This window comes from Phaethon lepturus, unplaced genomic scaffold (genome assembly GCF_000687285.1).
Source record: "Phaethon lepturus isolate BGI_N335 unplaced genomic scaffold, ASM68728v1 scaffold3549, whole genome shotgun sequence".
Taxonomy (NCBI): Eukaryota; Metazoa; Chordata; class Aves; order Phaethontiformes; family Phaethontidae; genus Phaethon; species Phaethon lepturus.
Window position 1 is genome coordinate 8062 of NW_010565338.1, and position 18589 is coordinate 26650.

At 40.4% G+C, this 18589-nt stretch overlaps 2 protein-coding genes across 3 annotated transcripts in view; one reads left to right on the top strand and one right to left on the bottom strand.

The window, feature by feature from the left end:
- Window positions 1-1559, top strand: part of MYNN (myoneurin) — a 9109-nt gene extending 7550 nt beyond the window's left edge. Inside the window, exon 7 of one of the 2 annotated variants that reach the window (XM_010295138.1) lies at window positions 1000-1559. In XM_010295138.1, coding sequence (XP_010293440.1) covers window positions 1000-1268 — 269 coding nt within the window. In that variant the 3' untranslated portion in view covers window positions 1269-1559. The remainder of the gene's footprint in view (window positions 1-999) is intronic. The other variant, XM_010295139.1, reaches the window with a different exon arrangement.
- Window positions 1560-8520: 6961 nt separating this feature from the next.
- Window positions 8521-18375, bottom strand: LRRC34 (leucine rich repeat containing 34). The gene is made up of 10 exons (XM_010295140.1): window positions 18260-18375; window positions 17241-17365; window positions 17018-17082; window positions 16154-16237; window positions 14406-14534; window positions 12558-12653; window positions 10836-10990; window positions 10588-10743; window positions 9006-9132; window positions 8521-8724 (listed from the first exon to the last, which is right to left on the bottom strand). The coding sequence occupies exons 1-10, from the start codon at window positions 18373-18375 to the stop codon at window positions 8521-8523; spliced, it is 1257 nt and encodes a 418-aa protein (XP_010293442.1).
- Window positions 18376-18589: the final 214 nt, after the last annotated feature.

Genomic DNA, 18589 nt, shown 5'->3' on the forward strand with positions numbered 1-18589 from the left:
CTTTCACATACATATTGTTAACTGTATTAACAATAGTTCTCTTGCCTCTGTCATATGGAAGAAGGAATAATAGGTGTCTCTGTACGTCTGGATTGGGAGGGAGAGGATGAGAAAACAAGAGTCATATGCAGAGGCAGCTTTGAATGTCAGAAGCTTGAGAAGCCCCATTTAGGAAGGCGCCAGTGGAAGCAAGGGCGAGGTGAGAGCAGCAGTGAGTGTGGAGAGAGCCGGTCAGAGCCTGAGGGAGAGAGCTGGGAGAGCTGCCAAGTCAGGTCAGCTCTCATGGAGAAAGCAGGCAGGAGTGCTTCACCACAGAAATAATAGGCTTGGGAGCACACTGGGATGAAGAGGAAGGGTCAAATATCGGATCTGGCTTCATCAGAAGGCCATTCAGGAGCAGTGGCAGACTGCTTTCAAACAAGAAGACAGTGAGAATCCATTAAAAGTGATTTCAGTTAAGAGTAAAAAATTATTTCTCAAGTGACTGGATAAAAACTTTACTGGGTCTGGCTGGGATGGAGTTAACAAATGTTTTCTTCTGAAGAAGTTTATGGGTAAATTATATATTGTACGTTGATGTCTCAGAAGAGGATGCTAGGATGTAGCTGTGGTTCTTAGATTTTCTGAGGTGGAAAATCTCAAGGAAACCTTCGTAATTACATTTTTTCCAGAGCTCTCTTCTTCACTGTGATCTTAAGGATTTGTTATCTTCTGTACCATGCCAAGTAGAGATCAAGCTGGAATGCATCATCCCTCTAGCTGTCATGCTACAAGCAGCAGAGGATGTCATTCTCAGTGCTTACGTTGTATTTACAGCTCATTCTGGCTTCGCAGCACATTGAAGCCACTGACAGCCCAGCTGCCGGGGCAGTTTTGACATGCTAAGTGTTTGTTTTGACAGTTATTTGAGAGGCAATTTGCAGAATTTGTGCAGGAGCTTTTGAACATTTCTTTCTTGTTTTTTGTTTTTTTGTGTTTTTCTTTTTTCCCCTCTACCAGGATCTGAAACTCCCCCTGATTCTATTGCGCTTGATAATTCTTTCAATGAACAAGAATCCATTCAGAGTCAGAAAAGTCCTTTATCAGAGTCCATAGATGTGAAACCCTCTGAGATGTCTCTAGCACTTCCCCTTCCCATTGGGACTGAAGACCATCAGATGCTGCTTCCTGTGACGGGTAGTCAGTCTCCTTCATCAGAAACATTGCTAAGATCTGCTGTGACTGGATATTCAGAACCTCAGTTTATTTTCTTGCAGCAATTATACTGACAGTGCAGTACAGAGCCATCAAGGTAATTTGGTAGTCGACTTGCATACATTTGGTAGGATGAACATAATCGAGCAAGCAGTCACACTTTTTGAATTGGACCTTTCTTTTTTTTCTTCCTCTGTGTACAGACACTTTTAAGGCATTTCCATTGTGCAGTGCTGTCTTTTGGTTTTTGTTGGATTGTGCTAATCTACAATCAAACTTCAATTTGCGATTAAGACTGATTTCCAGGAGACGATTCCTTTCCAGCAATGCCTGCCTTAAGAATTCTCTGTTAAATATGTTAATGTATTTTGGAGATCTCCTCCCATGTTCCTCCTGATCTGATGTGTCACAATGTCATTTGAGAGCAGACATTTTAAGCCATATTTGATAGTTTAAGACTATTAACCCATAGGTGTAAGGGGAAAATCATAATTTGAGTGTACTAACAAGCTTGTACTCCTGCATTCCAAGGTGATAGAATGGCACATGATGGAAGGTAGGCTGGTGCTCTGCTGAGGTGCTTGCAAAGAGTTACTGCTCTCTGCCAGCAGTAGCCATCTTCAGTTCAAGTCTGACCAGAGGAAAAGTTACTTTTGTGTATATTTTCCTGACAAGGCAAGTAAAGGAGAGTTACATTTTTCTGTAGTGTAGTAAGTTGGAGGGTTCTAATGGCATAGATACTACTGGGTATTCTTTCCAACAAGTCACTTTTTCTTTTTTTTAAGTGAATCCAGCATTGTTGTATCTTGTCCCAGAGTTATTTTTCACATCCCTAAAATGCCCTGGGTTTGGCACAAACAGCATTTGCTCAAAAGGAGAGCTGGAATATGCATGTTGTAGATGAGACAGAAAGATGCATTGGCTTAATTGTGAGGCATGAACCACAGCTTCATAATCCTTTTTTTTTTTTTACAGTAGTGCTGCTTCTTGTGCTAGACAGTAGGTACAACAGAGGAAATATATCCTGCACTTCACTGTGAAAATAGTAAGTGAACACTAAATGAGGGAGCACTAAGGAAGAATACAATAGAGCAGATCGATATTCTTCCAGGCAAGGTTTTGTTAAGAGTAGGACTGATTTAACTGAAGTGTTTATGTATTGCTTTACTGGTCATGTCACTCGTCCACAGTAACTGCACAAAACTGGTATCTAGCAAGACTTACTTATGTAAAGCTATACTTTATTACTAGCAATGTCAATTTTTTGAAAGCAACATTTTTAGTCTCTTGATAGGGGCATTAGTTAAAGACCAGTTACCAATAGGAATACTTTTATACTCCCTCTTGCCAATGTGTGCCATTAATGTAAAGTAAGCATTACTTAAGTAATCATCAAATAGTAAGGAAACAGTCATAATACTGTACCAACAATGCATTTAAAGATGATATTTGTTGGTTATTTACTTGGTGCTAGCGTTTTATTTCCACTGATGCCTTGTGGCCAGACACCCATTAATAGAAGAGCATAGGAGCTACCTCTTCACTGATTCTGTTCTAAATAGAGTAATTAAATCTGCACCTTAAACTGACGTGTGAAAAATTTCCTGGAGGATTTCATTTAAATATTCTGCAAATAGTCCCTTGACTCCTGAGCATGACTATAGATTTTTTTTTTTTCACCCCTCTTCCTACATGTTTGTACTTGTAAAGTAATAGACCTTTTGCTTCTTTGTGTTGATCATCTTGGTGTGTGGCACGTTTAAAACTCTGCTTCTTGATCATATTTTATGCTTTTAACTTATGGCCCGTTTGCTGATAAAGTCTACCACAGACAGCAAGGAGTACAACCATATTCACTGGGAACATTCTTAATGCAGGCATCTCTAACTCTCTAATTATTAGCTGAAGCTAATTATCGCCATACCTGCCTGACCTTTACTTGCTTTGCTTATCTGAACTACAACATTTATGAACAGCTTATGTCCTTCATAATGCTGGAAAAGGACAATGGATGAAGTACTCTCTTTTTGGTTTGTTTGGCATTTCCCCCTTTCTTCACCCATTTTCTTTTGTAGCTCCTGTTGTTGATGTAGCACCTGAGGGATTCCCTTAGCCTTGCCATTTAAGACTGAAGAACCACAAAGATCGGGATCTTGACTCTGTGTAAAAAATGTGAACTCTGTGTAGCTTGTCCTAAGGTTCCTCTTTACTTTCTCTCTCTTGAAAATAGAGCAGAAGTCTTGGGATAGACATAGGCTTAGTCATGAATACTGAAAACAATACCATATGATCAATAAATTTAACTGCTTTGGAAGATAAACTAAAGATCTGCTGCTGTTATCTGAGGAAAAGTATCTGGAGATTACCATATCCAGGACAAAAGATCACAAGAAAGAAGTAGCGCTAGAAAAAAAAAAAAAAATTTAAAAAATCATATTCCTACATAGAATATGCATTCCATAACAATGTTTGTTTGGACTGGTTTTATATTTCTAAAATTATAGTTTATTACTGTATTCTTAGATTTCAGACTTTTTAAAAAATACAGTGCTTAGATTTATACAGGATTTGTTTAGATACTTATAACAGTAACACTTGCTTTATTAGTCATTTAGTTTTCTCTATAGACAAGAAGATAATGATTATTTTTTACAAGACAACAATTTTAACCTTTCTTAATAGAATACACAGGCTTGTAGTTTTGTCTTGGAGCAATAATTTAGTGACCTGCACTCTTGAATCACCATCTGAGAGTCTTGATTTTTATCCTCATCTTTCGTGAAGATATCTCAGCTGCTGAGGTATGATCTCTATGAACTGTATTCATTTACTAGAATATAGATTTTAAACATATATATATATTTAAAAAAATACATATTTGTAGGTGTGATCAGGCTGGGTACTGTAGGACCTGAAGAAGCAGGTCTGTACTGTACCTTTGGCCAATAGCGATGCATGGAAATGGGCTGCACATCTAATTCCTAGGCTTAAGGATTCTGAGTTCGTTTTGGAGGTACAAGGTTTATAACAGTGTTGATCATTTCTGTAAGGGATTAATGTGGGAAAGACTGAATCTTTCTAGGCAGACATCTCCTCCTTGAGACGTACCTGCAAAATGAGAGAGGGAATTCGAGTAATTCCATTAACAGTAATTTAGAGGAGACGACATGATTTGTCACACCATTGTTTCAGTACCGTTTCAGTCAATTTTGGACTGAAGTTGGTGCAAGTTTTGCCTGAATCGGTTATTCTGCATCTAGAAATTTCCAGCTGTCTGGAAATAAGTTATGTGAGAATAGCTCCTTGTATGACACTTCCACATGTGTGCCTGAATGTGGGCACAAAAGCAGGACGACTTTTCTGAAATCAAGTGTTTCAAAAAAACTTTCAAGTATGGACAAGTCCCATGTTAAGGATTTCAGGGCTGTGATCTTGGCGAGGCTGTCAATAAGCCTTGCAGAATTAAGTTCAGATAAGGACTAATAACTGATTTTTTGGTTAAATTATTTTTAAAATACCTTTCATGTATATACAATTTTTCCTCTGTTATTTGTATATAGCTCAACTCTCAATTTTATAATCCCCTGGGAAGGGAGGGAATTGTACATATTTAGCCTGAAGTGTTTTATGTTAGACTTTAATAAACTTGTTTTGTAATTTTCCCTCACCTTGTGTCTCCTGTTTATAACTGTAAGGGGTAGCAACAAAAGGAGGAGGGAAGCAGTCTAACATCACCACCACCAAAGCACCCTGTCAGAAGGACGCGCGGTGGCCCTTTGCGCAGCAAGGATTACCACAGTGTCTTCTCAGCAGCGAACACACCTGGGTTTTTCTCACAGGAGATATTTGGGGTCTGTTCAAACTAAATTAAACAAAAAAACTTTATTCAATCCAGTGTAATGACTCTTAGGCTAATTTTTTTCCACTTGTTTTGAGGTGTTGAGAGGGTTGGTATTTGTTTTGGGGTTTTGTTGGGGTTTTTTTACAGAGTGCTTTGAAGATGTACTTTTTATGCTGAAGTAGATATTCAGAATTTGTATCAACTTATTTTTACTAGATTGTTTAATTTTACAGAAGGTGCTGTGGTGGCTAGAGCACACAGCAGGGCTTAGGGCACCTATGTTGTACCACTGACCTGCTGGTCAGTCTTTTTCCTTCCCTTTAAATTGGGGAAAAAATGCTGCCTTTTGGCAAGGTACTGTGAGTTCTAGAAGCCAAAACAATGGCTTATGGTGCAGATTTATGCTTGCTTTTGCTACTAAAATAACTTACTCAGAAGGCCATGGCAAAAATTTCGAGCCTATGTAAATTCTCTCCTTCCAAAGAACACAAGATACATCTTTTAAGAATTTCAAGGTTTGGCTTTCAGAGAAAGCAAAGCAGTAACTGTCTCTGGCGTAGGACTCTCTGAACAATACAGGTTTCTGCATAAATAATTATTTTAGTTTGCAGGAAGCTGTTTATACCTCAGTTCAGTAAGAATTACTCTGCAGCCCTTTCTTACAAAGGAATATCCAAGTAAACTGTAACAGATGAGCTATTTGTATGGATGTTGTCAATAATACAGAGTGTTATTTTGGGCCAAACATCTTGCCATTAAACAAGAGTTCAGACAGTGTAAAAATATTTCAAAAACAGACGCTAGCAATTTTGAAAGTAGATGCAATTTATCCTGTTACATTTTGTAGATGATATCGTTGCCATCTTATCAAAAAATACTGCTGTTGGTGGAGTTGGATCTGACTGGGTAGATTTGGGTCCCTGTTGCCACACCAGATTAATGAATGTCATTCATACAGGTAAATTAAGACTTGGGCAATGAAATTGGCCTGAACCTCATACACAGGACAAGGGAAAGAAACATTCAAGGCCAGGTTGGATGGGGCTCTGAGCAACCTGCTCTAGTTGAAGATGTCCCTGCTCACTGCAGGAGAGATGGACTGGATGGCCTTTAAAAGGTCCCTTTCAACCCAAACCATTTTGTGATTCTATTCTATGAAAGATACATGGTAAAAACATACCTCGATCTGAATCTTGTAGTGGTCTTTCTGGCAAGAAATTCTGTCATCAGTCTCAGTACTGAGAGTACTCTGGACTATAACCTGCAACGCTCCAGAGCGGCAACACTCAGAAAAATAACAGCTTTGATAATAAAGGCCAAATTTCTTTTCAAATTAAGAATTTTCATAGCATGCAGCTTCTCAAGCAATCACGTTCTGTGTATCCTCAAGTTTTGTTTTCGTGGCTCTGTTCTTCTGTGCAACAATAGTTGCAAGCTCCTGTCTTTGTGCTCAACAAGATGACTAAGATGTCCCTGTGCGGGCCACAGAGATAATTCATTTCTGGTCTTCTGCTCTGCCCTCACTTTTTGGGTATCAATCACATCTGTTAAGCTACTCTGTGAAGAGAACATGGGCTAACTCCTGGTCCAGAGGGTGAAGAAAGCTTGATCAGGTCTTAAACACTGTCACTAGCAGGCAAGAAGGTTGAGGCGGCGGAAAGAGACCTCCATGTCACTTCTCCATGTCAACTTGTGTGTGGTAGAACAAACATACCTGCTCTGTGGGCTTTCCTCTAAGTCCTCTTACAATACTAAGTGCTTTTCAGAGCCTGACTAACTTCTGTTGGGAGGGGAGAAAAAAAAACCCCACAACCTAAAGCTTACAACAGCTATCAGTACCACTTTGGTCATTTCAGCTTGGTAAGGGGTATCCACACATCTCTTTGTTTCTACACAACCATCGTGATAATACAGAATCACAACATCAGCAATTGCATCACTGCTGCTTAGGTATTATTGTTGAAATTACTGTCTTACCTTTTTCCCCCTCATGCTTCCATCTCGTAGGTATTTTGCCTGCATACACATACATTCAAGGATTATTCTGTTATTTATTCTATACTATTTTTTAACAAACAGGCACGTTTAGACATGCACAAGATTGCACTAGTGAAAGCCTTTGAGCAAACCTCTGCTGTCCTATTTGGTCATTCGTTTCTGTTTAGGAGCGTAGATCTAGTCACTCCTACAGGTAGGAGCAGAGCAGGTGTACAAAGGAAACAAGCTGAGTGATTCCCAGAATTCTGAGAAGTCTGTATCTAAACCATTAAACAATTTTTAACTACCATTATATGCATATCTTGTCTTAGTCATGTGTAGGAGTTGCCACATGGCTGTAACGATATAAAACTTTTTAAACAGTTTTCAAGAGACGGGAAGAAATAATGAAACCAAGTTTGGCGTTTTTCATTTGTAGTACAAGAAACAAGTACGTGCTGCAAGGTAATCAAAATACCATTTATATACCAGTAAAGTAGGTTCACTAGCTTTAAAGTTCCAGCATTGTAGTGGCTTTATGCTTTAGTTCATTTAAAAAAAAGTCACTCTTGGATAAAGATCAAAAGCATGCCATTACTAAGTAAAAGGAGAGAGTAGATAGAGCACCGCAGCAGACAAATGGGTTTACCCAAACCTCTTTCAGCTTCAACAGGAACCTTGTTCTACAGCACATCTGATCTGCTCTCAAGCAACACCCAGCGGCAGTCCTGGGTGTAAGTTTTTGTCAGTTGGATCTGCCTGGCCTTATTCCAGCCTGCAGAGACACACTAATGTTACCTATGGGCTCTCCCTGCTACGTGGAAACCCGGCTGCAAAGACCACAGCCCAGGAAGGGCAACGACAGCTCTTCCTCTGCAGTTGCCGTGTGGGAGAGGACGCTGTGGTCATGATACTCCAGCCGGAGGCTCTGCTGCTGCTCCCAACCAGCCCCGGCATCTTTTTTAAATAAGCAGCACTTGATAAAAATCCTGATCTGAGAAGGTCTCCTAATAGAGCAGAGTAGTTCAGCTGCTAGGATGCAGGTCATGCATCTGCACTGCTGCAGTCTAAACTCTTCACATGGGTCAGTGACTGTTCTACTCCCTGTTACTGGTCTGAATAACTAGTGTCATGCTTAGTGTGCTACACCGTGGTGAAACTTTTCCTCCTAGCATGTTATTGCACTAAATCTATTGCCTGGGAACCCTGGAACTACAGCTAATCATGGTAAAGCAAAGGAGATCGTGCACAACAACAGCGGCAAAATTAGTGCATTTTCATATTAATCGGCTTTTAATAGCTTGAGCTTTTTTAGCAACAAATTCTAAGGTCCCATGTTCAATATTTTATCTCTAATGAAGTGTTCTAAAAGCCACTTCAAGTGTTTTTAGATTCCTTCTAGACTGAGGAAACAACATGTAGCAAGTTTGATACTGATATAATCTATTTTACTAGAAACAAGGTAGGAAAACCTCAAGCACAGAGAGTGCATCAAGCTGCTACCTCACTCACAAGTGCTCTGACACAGCTACAATTGCCAGGCTGGCATTAGCATCTTTGTCGGTTGCCTCCTCACAACTTGGTGTCCAGTAGTAATGCTTCTTAAGGCCATGGGAGAGCTCTGCAAGGTGAACGTGCCCATCCACTTCGTAGGGTTCCACGTCTGTACAATTAAGTTTCAAGCGGCCCGTCTGAATTAATTCTGAAAATGCCTGAAATGAACGAGAACAAGAATCTGACATCTGACATTCCACTTTGACTGCAGTGAAGGCTCTAGAAGATAATGCAGTAGGTGAGTACTTAACGATTTCAGGATGCTGATGTTCAGTGAGTCTCATTGCAGCACCACCATATTATAATTACTTTTAAGAAAAAGAGTAAATCAGGTATCTTGTTCACAAATTGCTGTAGTCTTCCCAATGATTGTAGAAACAACTTAGAAGAAACAAACAAAATCCAACCCTCTTAGAAGAGTTCAGAAGCAAATGCTTACCCTACAGGTGGCTTCATCACATTTGTTCCCCCAAATGTAAATATAGGAAAGTTCCATGTTTGTTTTCATTGCATCTGAAAGAGCTAAAAGTCCTTTGCCACTTATATTGTTGCTTACTACTGACAACCTAACAAACAGAGAAAATAGTTATGCAAATGTGAGTCAAACCGCAGGATTCCCATCTCTTAGTTAAAACTAAGACTTTAACTATGACTTATTCTTATATTTAATCATTATATATTATATTGCATATGTATATTTAAATTTTATATTTGTTATTAATAATGTAATTATTTATTTGTATCGAGTTCAGCCCTACTGTGAAATCTTTTCTAGGTTGCTAAAGGCAGTTTAGACTATGGACTTGGAGTATTTCTCAAGGCATTTCCATGACTCATGCAGCCAGGTTGTTCACTATCTAGTTCTTGAGTGTCCGTGACTGCCTGCCTGGTGGCCAGGTCTCATCCCTACTCTGCTTTGAAACCAGGGCCTTGGCATTTATCCAGGCTAAGCTTTGATCTTTGCGGAGTGGCAGTTATTTTTATATTAGTGAACCTGGAAGGCTTTCAGAGGCACCTAGCAGCCGCCACCTCCTTAGTCTGCTACTTAAAACTTAACAGCTTCAAGTAACACCTTTGATCAGCTTTTACATCCTGCCAGTGCACGGTTTAATGCAGGCTACAAAATACACCCTGGTAGAGAGATTATAGCTCTTTCGGCTTCACCCGGAAGCTAACTTAAATGGAGGATTTTCTTAAGTGTTGAAGATCAGAATCAACAAATATAGTGCCTTATCCCTGCATGGAATCTGATTATCTTAAAATTCAGAAGATGTACAGCTCTTGGTTTGTTTTCGCTTGTGCACCACAGGGACTTACACTTTAAAGTTGCAAAAAGAACTAATAAGATCTAATTGCCTTCCCCCACGCCCCTCTCTCCTTAGAATGACTGTAAAAGCTGTGAATCACATGTAAGATGAACCACTACAAAACTGATCTAAGCGTCAACCTCAAAAACCCCAAAGTAGAACAAGCATATGTCAGGCCACACAGCAACGGATACAAGAAGGAATAAAGGAAGTACAAGGAAAAGGGGATGAGTTCTGAGTAGGCCTGGCAGTGTGGGAAGGCATTAGCACATGGGACTGAATGGCACGTCTTGGCCTCATGTTTTACTCCTTTAGCTCACGTGAAGCTACAGGGGACTTCATTCCGTTACCAAACGCAGGCCTCCTGTGCTGTCCAAAATGCGTTGGCACGTCCTGCCCGCTCTCCAGCTGCGGGGCTCAGAGGAGCTGTGGCTCAACCTCTAGCACCCGAGAATGCCTCGCAAGTCTTGGGGCATCTCACATGGCAGGAGAGGCCTATGCTAGCAAAGGAATCCCACCCAAATCTGTCACTCACGTTTTTTTCCTCCCGAGAAGGAAAAATGGACCAAAAAGTTCAGAACTTCCTGACTTTTCTATTTTGATCAACATCAAAGCACACAGCTTTGATGTCACTTCAGCCAGTGCAAAGTCCAAATTCCTTATCATCTGAGTCTGTACACCTGCAGTCTCTGAGGAAGTTGAGTAACTACTAACGCTTGAAGAGTCCTGTTGTACAAAGCCAAGGCTTCACTCAGGTAGATGGCTCCATCATCTTCTATTCGGTTTGCATTAAGATCTAGGATTTCCAGGGTTTGGTTTTGTTTTAGTAGTTCTCCCAAAAATTTTACACCATCATGGGTTATTTTATTACTGAAAGAGAGATGCACACATTTTTTTTTAAAAGGTGCTAAGAAAATCAGTTTCTAATGTTCATCAGGGCTATGTCACATCATAATTCTTACCAGCTAAGATCAAGGTATCTCAGGCTGGAGTTTTCATACAATGCTTCACACAGTCGCTCTACACCAAAGTTTTTCATTTCATGCTTGCACAAGTGTAGTTCCACGAGAGAAGAGTTATTTTTCAACATCAGAGCTACATGAACGCTGGTCTCTTCCTAAAAAAGTACACTCATTATTAAGCCGTACTTTACAATAAGATCAGGTCTCGCTTCAGTAAAGAGGAGATGCACAACATCAAGATTTGGTTATCAGTAGTGTCCTATTTTGTATATTGTATTAAAAATAGCCAGGAAACAATATATTGTGATAACACTGAAAATAAAGAATGAAAAATACCAGAAAGATCTTTACAGATTTACAGTACTATATACATCCCTGCAAATATCAGAAGCATCAATGTTTGAATCATTATGTCTAATCAGTTTTCCTCACAGTCATTGCTCCTAAAAAATTGAACATTTGAGTCAGTCTTCACTAACATTAGAAGTATTTTGTCATGAGGCTAATCTATTATTTCATTAAAAGAAACAGGATTGTTATGGGAAAAAATATGTCTTGTCACTGTAACACAAAGTAAGTTCATTTTGAAGCTGTACATTTAGTTCAGAAAAAACCTGAGTGTATATTGTGTGTCAAAAATAAGGCAACAACACAGAGGCCTCAGAAAATGATAAGAGTTGCAGGTGGGAACAACGGCAACTATAGTCTCCCACAGATACAGACCAGGGCCTTAATGGCCTATATTTTCAATAGCAGTAGTTTATAGTTTAAATTTATTTCTAGAACTGGGTTTAGGCAGATCAAGCCCTGTCTTAGTAGAAAAGAAATAACTAAAATCTGTTTAAACTGTTAAATTCACCTGTGTGAATTTAGGAAGATCTGGCCTTCATGACAGTTTAACTTCGTTACCCTGCCATCAGGAAAATACCGTACCTATCGCAGACGTCTGGCAACTGCTGCCGGTCTGGTGAAGCCACTGCCGCGACCAGCTCTGTAGCCAAGGCTTCTGCAGGACAGTGATGTGCAGGAGCTGCCTGCCTGCGAGCGAAAGCCCTGCAGCTCTGCACGCCTGCCTGTGGAGCAGCCCCCAGCAAACACTGCCTTGCAGATTCTCTTTTCTGTGCTCGATTGTTTTGGAGGGTTTGTGTCTTTGTTTTGGCTAACAAATGCATCATAGGTTTTACACTGATGGGGTTCATTCACTTGTTAAATTCATGCTTCAAGTTCAGATATTGAAACAACAAAACCACCCAGCTCAGTGAATATGGCATATTGCTGAAGTCTGCCTTTCTTCTTTAGGCTGTGGGCTCTGGCAATTGCCCATGTAGGCACTGCTCAGATAAACAGTAGCCTTTTGTTCTTCCCCTCCTTTCCTGCTAAATAGCATTTCTCCCTCAGTTTGCTGAACGACACATAAAACTCTCCATGCTGTAACAGCAGAAGGAAGACTTGGTTCTCCAATACCAAGCCCTCTCCACTAGCCCATTATTTAACAAATGCAGATGTACCAAGAAATTTTTAAAAAATTAACATTCTAGTTAAACAGGGGCAGTCTGTGACTGCACAAAACTTGGCACAGAAAAAGAATATTTCTGCAACCATTTTCTTAACTTTGTAAGGAAACCCAGAGCGCAGTGTAGTTCAGCTGTCCATATGTACATCAGTACTGACTTTACTTATGCTTCTCTCTGACTGAGCTGACACCACATTCTACTTACATACCGCTTGGCTGTACAGTAAAGGACGATTTAGGTTTATTGCTTTGACTGATCTGTTCTGAGTCAGGGCTGTTGCTATTGCTATTAGACACTGCGTACCCTGGAAATGAAAATAAATAAGCCCTTTAGAGAAAGCTGTCCAATATATAGATCAAGATACCAAATTACCATGACTTCTTAGAATTGATGTCAGAAGATCAAAAACATCAAATGGGCTCAGATTGGAAATACTATTATTTCTGTCTCCACGTATTCTGGAGAGATGCAAGTGCAGCAGGCAAATGCTTACAGACACAATGTATTTTGCCAACTCCCTATGGAATAATAGAGTGGAATTAGATTAAGAAGTACAAATGACCAGGAAATTTGGCAACTCAGAAAATAAAAAGCAAGAATAATGTATCTCAAAGATACATGTCCATTTAATTGATCCTGTATTTTGCTTTTCCTGATTTATGAATTAAATTGTGTTGCGTGTGTTCCCTAAGGTCTTCGGTAAAAACCTTAGGTAACATTTATCCACTAGGTAAATTCATGCTAAAGGCAAATTAATGTGGTACAGAGTAGTGAGAGTCTAGAACACAGTTCAGATTTTTGTATTTCCTTCTCATTTGTTCCCTACTTTATATTTATGTTATTTTCCAATTAGGCTGGTCTACACCCAAAGCTATTTTGTTTTAAATCAGTTTTCTGTCAACTCCCTACCAAGCATAAATTTATTAAGCTTTCAAATAAATCATACGCTGGCTACACTTCCCTTGTTTATGTTTTCATAACACGCTCCACAGTTTCTGAGAAGTATTCCCCCTTCTAGTTCAGGACCAAATTCTGTAATTCCAGGAAACAAGTATAATAAAATTTTCGTCTGACCCCAGCTATTTCCCTGCCCCCAGGTGACAGTCGTAACTGTTAGGTTACATACAGTCAAACTTACTCCTTCTGTCCAACGTACGCTTCATTATCTGCTGAAAAGATGAACACCCTTAACAGGAAGGCTGAGAGTGGCCTGTCTTAAATTTGACTTCTAGCTTGATTAGGGCATTCTCCTGGAGGGCAAAATACGGGACCAAATTCTCCCAGGCAGGGAGAAGAACCACTTCCACCTTCCAGCCCCTCTAATGTGATCACACAAGGACATGCCATCAGTCAGGAGCTGGGACCTTGCACCAGGAGGAGGTTCACAGCTCTAATTGCCCCCTCCAGCTGTACCCCACAGGTTTTTAAAAGCCATCCACAGACTTTTACCAGCTGGAGTGGGAAGCACCCTGCCTAGTGCAGTGACCCATTTCTATCCTCCTGACTGTCCCTGTGCACCGTGTAAGAAGTCTCACAGCACCCAACTCTAGGAGGCGGCACGTTATCTACGATCAAATTGGGTGCCTTTCTACTCAATTCAGCACTCTCATGCCTATGTCCTGTACGGATCCAGCTCTGACGCGGGCAGCAGAGCTATGGGACTGGTTGACTTTCAGGCATTACAGCACTGCATGCTTTAGAAGGAAGAGAACCTCCAGGGAATAAGAAGTCCTTTCTGCAATGTGAATTACACAGGACTTAGACAGCATAACAGAACTGAACAGCAGGAACAAACCTTGCAAATGTGAAAGCCAAGCACCTGAATTCCCAGGGACATAGTGGCTCTAACCTATCATCAGTTATGATTTCACAGGTGTTTTATGCAACATGCCTTTCCAAGTACACATTGCATTATTATATATTGTTACCTCCAACTATCACAAAATGTAAAATCAATTACAATGGATGGCATTTTCCCCCAATTAAGCACTGCAGGACCTTTGTAACACCCTTGAAAGACTTATGTTATTGCTGATAATTTTACTGGGTTACTCACCATATCGCAGTCTCCAAGATCCAGCTTCTCTAAGGTTGAATTAATTTGTAGCATTGAAGCAAAGAACATTCCACCTTTGTTTCCTATTTTGTTTCCAGTCATTCTCAAATACACAAGAGTTTCATTCCTCTAGACAAAATAATAATTAAAAAATCGATTCCTTTTAAATGGCCTGAAAAACAACACTGTCCTCCTTCCTGCGAGTCTTGCTGGTTGTCACATGAAGACAAAACATCCCTCCAGAAGAATTGTGTCTAAGGGATAACACTGACTAAGCACTTGGCTCAGGCTCCCCTCAGTGGAATCAAACGCATGAGAGTCTGGAAGCAACACTCAAATATTTGAAAACTTTTGTTTCTCCCAAGTTCCCAAATTTCACACTCATTAAAATAATCCAGGCAGATATTTCTGCCTAAATTGGCAGCTGAAATGCAAATTATATAAAACCAGATGTAAATCTAGTAAGCATATTCTAAACAAGAATATAATTTGCTTTATTTTTTAATAGCCCTTTAAATCACATGGCCAGTCAAAGCTCAGTGAAGCTGGTTGCCTTCAGTAGGACTACTTGGTGCACAGTCAAACCAGGGTGTGAGTCTCTGTTGGACTGGCAATATAGAGTTCTGATCAGGGGTCAAGTCAATGTCTTTCCCCTCACTCTCCACAGAATTTCAATGGATACGAAATATCCATTCACTGTCATAGCCCTAAATGCAACACAGAGTAGTTTTGTATTTTTAATTCCTCAGTACCACCATAATCACTCATTACCAGAGATTATGATTAAGTGATTACGAAACAAGTAGTTCTGTGAGCAGCAGAACTAATGAAGCCCGGTTTCACACGGCTTTTGTGTCTTCCACATGTCCCTGGTACCCTTTCCCCTGCTGCGGTACCTCGCTACAGCACCTCCTTCCCTCGCCCTCCCTCAGTAACACACCCCCTTCACCCCGGATCCCCTGCCTGGCCCAAGGGGCTGCCCGGTTGGTCAGGTCCTGCCACTCACCTGCTCAGCAAACGCTGCCACGGGGCTGCACAAACAGCTTTGGGGGTTGTTTGCAAGCCCAGTGTTGTACAATCTACCGTACAACATTAGCATTTTGGAGGCCTCTCAAATTTAGCTGAAATTGGTTTGGAGTTCAAAGACTAGGAAGGAGGAAGGAAGGGTTCACCTGAATCTCATGTCACAAACACAACAGATCGTACACACAAGCCTCATTTCCTTGGGAAACCACATTAAAAATAACAAACTTGTTTTTATGCTGCTGCTGTGAGAAGGTTTGAAAACATGTCTCAGACATCTTGAATCAAGACAAATATTGACATCAAGGTACAGGCAAATTTAATACAATTAAAAAAAAAAAAGGAAAAACCTGATGGGATTACATATATATAAAAATATACAATATATTATAATATATTATAATGGCATGCTATGCATTATTGTAATTATAATATAATATAATGCATAGCATAGCATTTTTCACACAGAGAAGACCAGTTGCGATAGCTGCAATAATTAAGTGTTAATGGCCGCACAGTGCAACTTTCTCTTGTGTGAAATCTGATTTCTGAAGTCTGCCTTGGGAAAACAAGCAATCCCTGTGACACAGCAAAACTCTGAATGGACTGAAGACAGAAGGCCCTTTCAGCCAGCTCTGATGTTGGCAGGACAGCTAGTACTGTTCATCAAAAGCAAAAATGTCAAACTAGATGCCATTGTCTAAATCTCCTAGACAAATACTCACATGGAGTGCTCTTGCTATCAGCTCTGCTCCACTTGTGCCAATGTCATTAAACATCAGGTTAAGGTACCGCAGAGTGGAGTTTTCCTTTGGAACAAACAAAGCAGAAAGCAATGAGACTTTTTTCCAGAGCACGCCTGCATTTTTCAAAAAGGAAATGCATCATATATGTACTCAAAACCTCTGTCCTTCGCTGCATTTCAGGCAGCCCCTGATTTGGAGAAATAGTTAAAGAATGCCAAAGTATGTCCGATGATGAGGGAAGGGCAGAAAAACATGTAGTGTGTAGGTCCTCATGGGGCTTACAGAAACCACTTAGGGACCCACGTGCTCAGCATGACCAAACGAGGCAGGTGGTCAAGCTCAGATGCAGACCTTCAGGCATTTTGTGATCTTAATGGCACTCCCTTGAGCTCCAGGAACACAGGCACTGAGTGGCAACTCACCATTTTCCATCTGTATTCTGGTGCTTACAATGACAAAAAGGCAGCATTAACGTTTCCTGTGCTTAGACCTACAAAAAGACTAACAGAGATGATAAAGTATCTAAAACACAGGTCCTGGCACACTTGACACTACCATTCCCTCCTTTGTTAAACTGAACTGTAAACCTATATGCCCCACAATTTATTCCAGCGTTTTTTCTTCATGACACCCTTGCCAAATGTCAAATGCTTTTCTACCAGAAATTAAAAATCTCTCCAGAGAACACAAACTAAGATTCTAGTGGGATGGATTTGGATGTGAAAGTTAAAGTTAATAGAATTTTGCCAAACCAATGCATTCTTGTCTCCAATTTACCGCAGATAAATATTATAATAGCCAAATAAATTACAAGTTGCTGAATGACAAACATCATTTTGGCACCTGGAGGAATGTTGCCATGTGCTTTGCTCCAGCATCAGTCAAAACATTACACCTAAGATCCAAACCTGAAAAAGATGAAGAATGAAGAACGTGACAGGTGCCTATCTGCTATTAACTGATCTCTGAAGAAAAAGAAACAAAGATGAATCAAGGCTGAAATCAAGACTGCTTATGTTTTCTTATATTAGCACAGCAATGTCAAACATACATGAAAAAAGCTTACCTGTGACAAATACAGTATTGTGCAAGACAGAGGCAAGAACTTGAAGATCGTAATCTGTAACTCTCTGCACAGGCACTAGATGATTATTTCCAGCTACTTTTAATGTGATCCCTTTTGTCCACCTGCTGTAACATAAAAATGTAAGCACTTGGGGAGAAGTAAAATGATACAGAAAAATGAATTCTCTCTCCAGATAAGAAGTGTATCCATGCTTGCCCTTGCTGATGTGTTTGTGTGCAGTTAGCTGCTGCCACCTTTGGTAACACCATGACAGATGACATGATTCAAGCTGTACCTCAGCGCTGCCCTTCTGAAGACACTGCACAGCTGCAAGATCACACTTAGCACACACCCACACAAAGCAGGAAGGAGCAAGATATGGGGAAGGTAGATGGAAATAAAGACTATCCTGGAGGTTACCTCATCATCAACTTTTTACTTGTTCCCTTTCCTTTATTTACTCTATCCTGCCCTCAGGATCAAAACCTAACACAAACTGTTTCACTAGGCTGTATTTTCTCAGGTTTTCTCTCCAAAACACAATTAACTTTGACCCCAGGAGCACTCATGAGAGGATGCCCTACCTAACCACATAATGAGAGAGAATTTTGGTGGTTAATACCTTGGCAGGATTCAGAGACAGTTCAGGGAAGCATTACCAGCTGGAAGCTAACTGGATGCAGCTGAGCCTTTTTAAGCAGGAGCAAGACAAAAGGGAGTTAGGGTGACTAGACACTGGGTTTGGCTTCTTTAAGGGACACAAAGGCACCATCCTGTACATTTTTCACTTTTTTTTTAATTTCACTGCTTGTAAAGCTGCCCAGAGGGATATATACCTACAAACTTCTGCCAAGATGATGTCAAGATGAGTCAAACCAGAACTTCAGCAGTAAATGCTAAATATGATTTGTGTTTAAGCCTGAAACTGCATGAACTTTCTCATTGTTCAATTCCTTGTCCTGCTATCTTGTTTAAGACTTTCAGAAGCATCTGAAACATGTTGTTTGTTATTTCCTTACATTTTATCATTTTTATCGGCTTCTTGAAGCACATGAGCAATGAAGGGGTTTTCGGGTTGGCCCAAGTTTTGGCAGGCCCGCACATAGTGCTGGTGAAGATCTGGACGAACTGACATGACCTGCTGGAAAACAAAACAGCGTTACTGCATCATTAGGGCAGCCTAGCAACATCACCATGGACCCAAACGCTGTTGTGCTGGGCTCTGGATAACAATAAAAATGGGCTCGGTCTGAAAAGGGTTGCAACTCTTGGTATGCAACACCAGAATAAAAGAGACAGAGAGACAGGGAAAGCTCCAGAAAAAGACGCGGATGTGTGGACGTGTTTCT

What these genes read in the sequence shown, in the direction of transcription:
- LRRC34 (XM_010295140.1), bottom strand. Translation starts at nt 18,375, where the DNA reads ATGTCAGTTCGTCCAGATCTTCACCAGCACTATGTGCGGGCCTGCCAA. An exon ending in ATCTTGGAGACTGCGATATG is followed by an intron (nt 12,654 to 14,405) that starts GTGAGTAACCCA and finishes TTTCATTTCCAG; the next exon opens with GGTACGCAGTGTCTAATAGC. An exon ending in AGATACCTTGATCTTAGCTG is followed by an intron (nt 10,744 to 10,835) that starts GTAAGAATTATG and finishes TCTCTCTTTCAG; the next exon opens with TAATAAAATAACCCATGATG.